At 51.0% G+C, this 1356-nt stretch overlaps 1 protein-coding gene across 1 annotated transcript; it reads right to left on the minus strand.

Moving 5' to 3' along the window:
- Nucleotides 1–38: 38 nt before the first annotated feature.
- On the minus strand, nt 39–1356 carry LOC18439166 (putative carboxylesterase 17). Its single transcript, XM_088858159.1, has one exon. The coding sequence runs from the start codon at nt 1353–1355 to the stop codon at nt 402–404; it is 954 nt and encodes a 317-aa protein (XP_088714285.1). The 5' UTR covers nt 1356; the 3' UTR covers nt 39–401.

Raw genomic sequence — 1356 nt, forward strand, 5'->3', positions numbered from 1 at the left:
AAGAAAAAAAAACCCGTGGAGAGAGGTGGTGCTCGTAATTTCAAACAAATGACATCTCATTTGATAATTGACTATGTAATTTGCTCAATATATAAATATATTTATAAAAACTTCAGCCATTCTGAAGGAGACGAGTGAAAAAAAAAAAAAAAAATCTATTGGATCAGAGTACAATACATTACCCTCGATTGGGCATAATTACAAACACACTACCTGCAATCGCCAAACTACAAGCACACGTGCAGACCTCTTCATTTAAACATGAAATAACACAGAGATGTCTGATTGAAAAAGCAGAATAGCACGAGCATGATTTATTGAATAGCCCGCGTAAAACTCTCTCCATTATCCAGTATCCATAATAAGAGAGAACAAACGAACCCATAAAGTTCCTTTCCCCTTTACCCCTTATTTTGCAGGCCACCAAACCTCTCCATGAAGCTCACCACCTTCTCCACCAAATCAACAGCTTCAGCACAATTCTCTCCCTCTTCTCCGATGATGAAGCAATGCCCCATCTGATCATAACTTACCACCTCCAACATTTGCCCCATCTCCTCCATCTTTTCGCAAAACTCGAACTCCCTGTCTCGGAACAAATCCTTCCCCCCAACTACCACAAGGCATGGCGGTAGCCTCACCTCTGCTGCCGGCGGCACAGAGGGATTCAGCACGAAGTAGTTCTTATCCTCCCCCGGAGGCACTGCCATCCTAGCCTTAGAGTCCACCAGCGCCAGCATCTCGGGGCTATCGATCTCTGATGCGCTCCTCTCCTCCTTAACAAACCCGGGGTGCAACATAACCAGCCCCATGATCTTGAACTGATGGCGCAGATCTTTGTCAGCGTAGTGCAGCGTGGCGTGGTAAATCAAATTACAGCCGGCGCTGTCTCCAACTAGGAATATTCGTCGGCGGTCGAAGCCCGTTAACCAGGGGTTGGAGGAGGTAGCTAGAGAGAAAATAGAGTCTATGCAGTCGTGAAGGGCGGCAGGGAGGCGGTGCTCGGGTGCAAGGCGGTATGCCACCGACGCCCAGACGGTGCGTGTGGCGACTGCCATGCGGCCGACAAAGTGGGTGTAGGCGGCCCAGGCAGGGCTGCCGCAGCAGAAGCCGCCACCATGGAAGTGGATGGCAAGGGGGGCATTTTCGGCGTGGCACTGCGGGAGGGAGAGGCGAGCCCAGAGGCCTGTGGTGGGGTTTAGGACGATGTCGCTGGTGGCGACAGGGGCATGGGCGTGAGGTGTGGGTTGTACCTCAGAGGATGGAACAAGGGGGCGATCCGGGTGGCGGGTGATGGAACCGTCCGAATATACAGTGAGAATGCCTGGGAACTCCTCCACTACAGTTTTATCCATC

This window comes from Amborella trichopoda, chromosome 2 (assembly GCF_054954075.1).
Source record: "Amborella trichopoda isolate Santa Cruz 75 chromosome 2, AtrichopodaSantaCruz75HAP2 v2.0, whole genome shotgun sequence".
NCBI lineage: Eukaryota > Viridiplantae > Streptophyta > Magnoliopsida > Amborellales > Amborellaceae > Amborella > Amborella trichopoda.

Coding starts and splice junctions, on each gene's coding strand:
- LOC18439166 (XM_088858159.1), bottom strand. CDS start 1,355: ATGGATAAAACTGTAGTGGAGGAGTTCCCAGGCATTCTCACTGTATAT.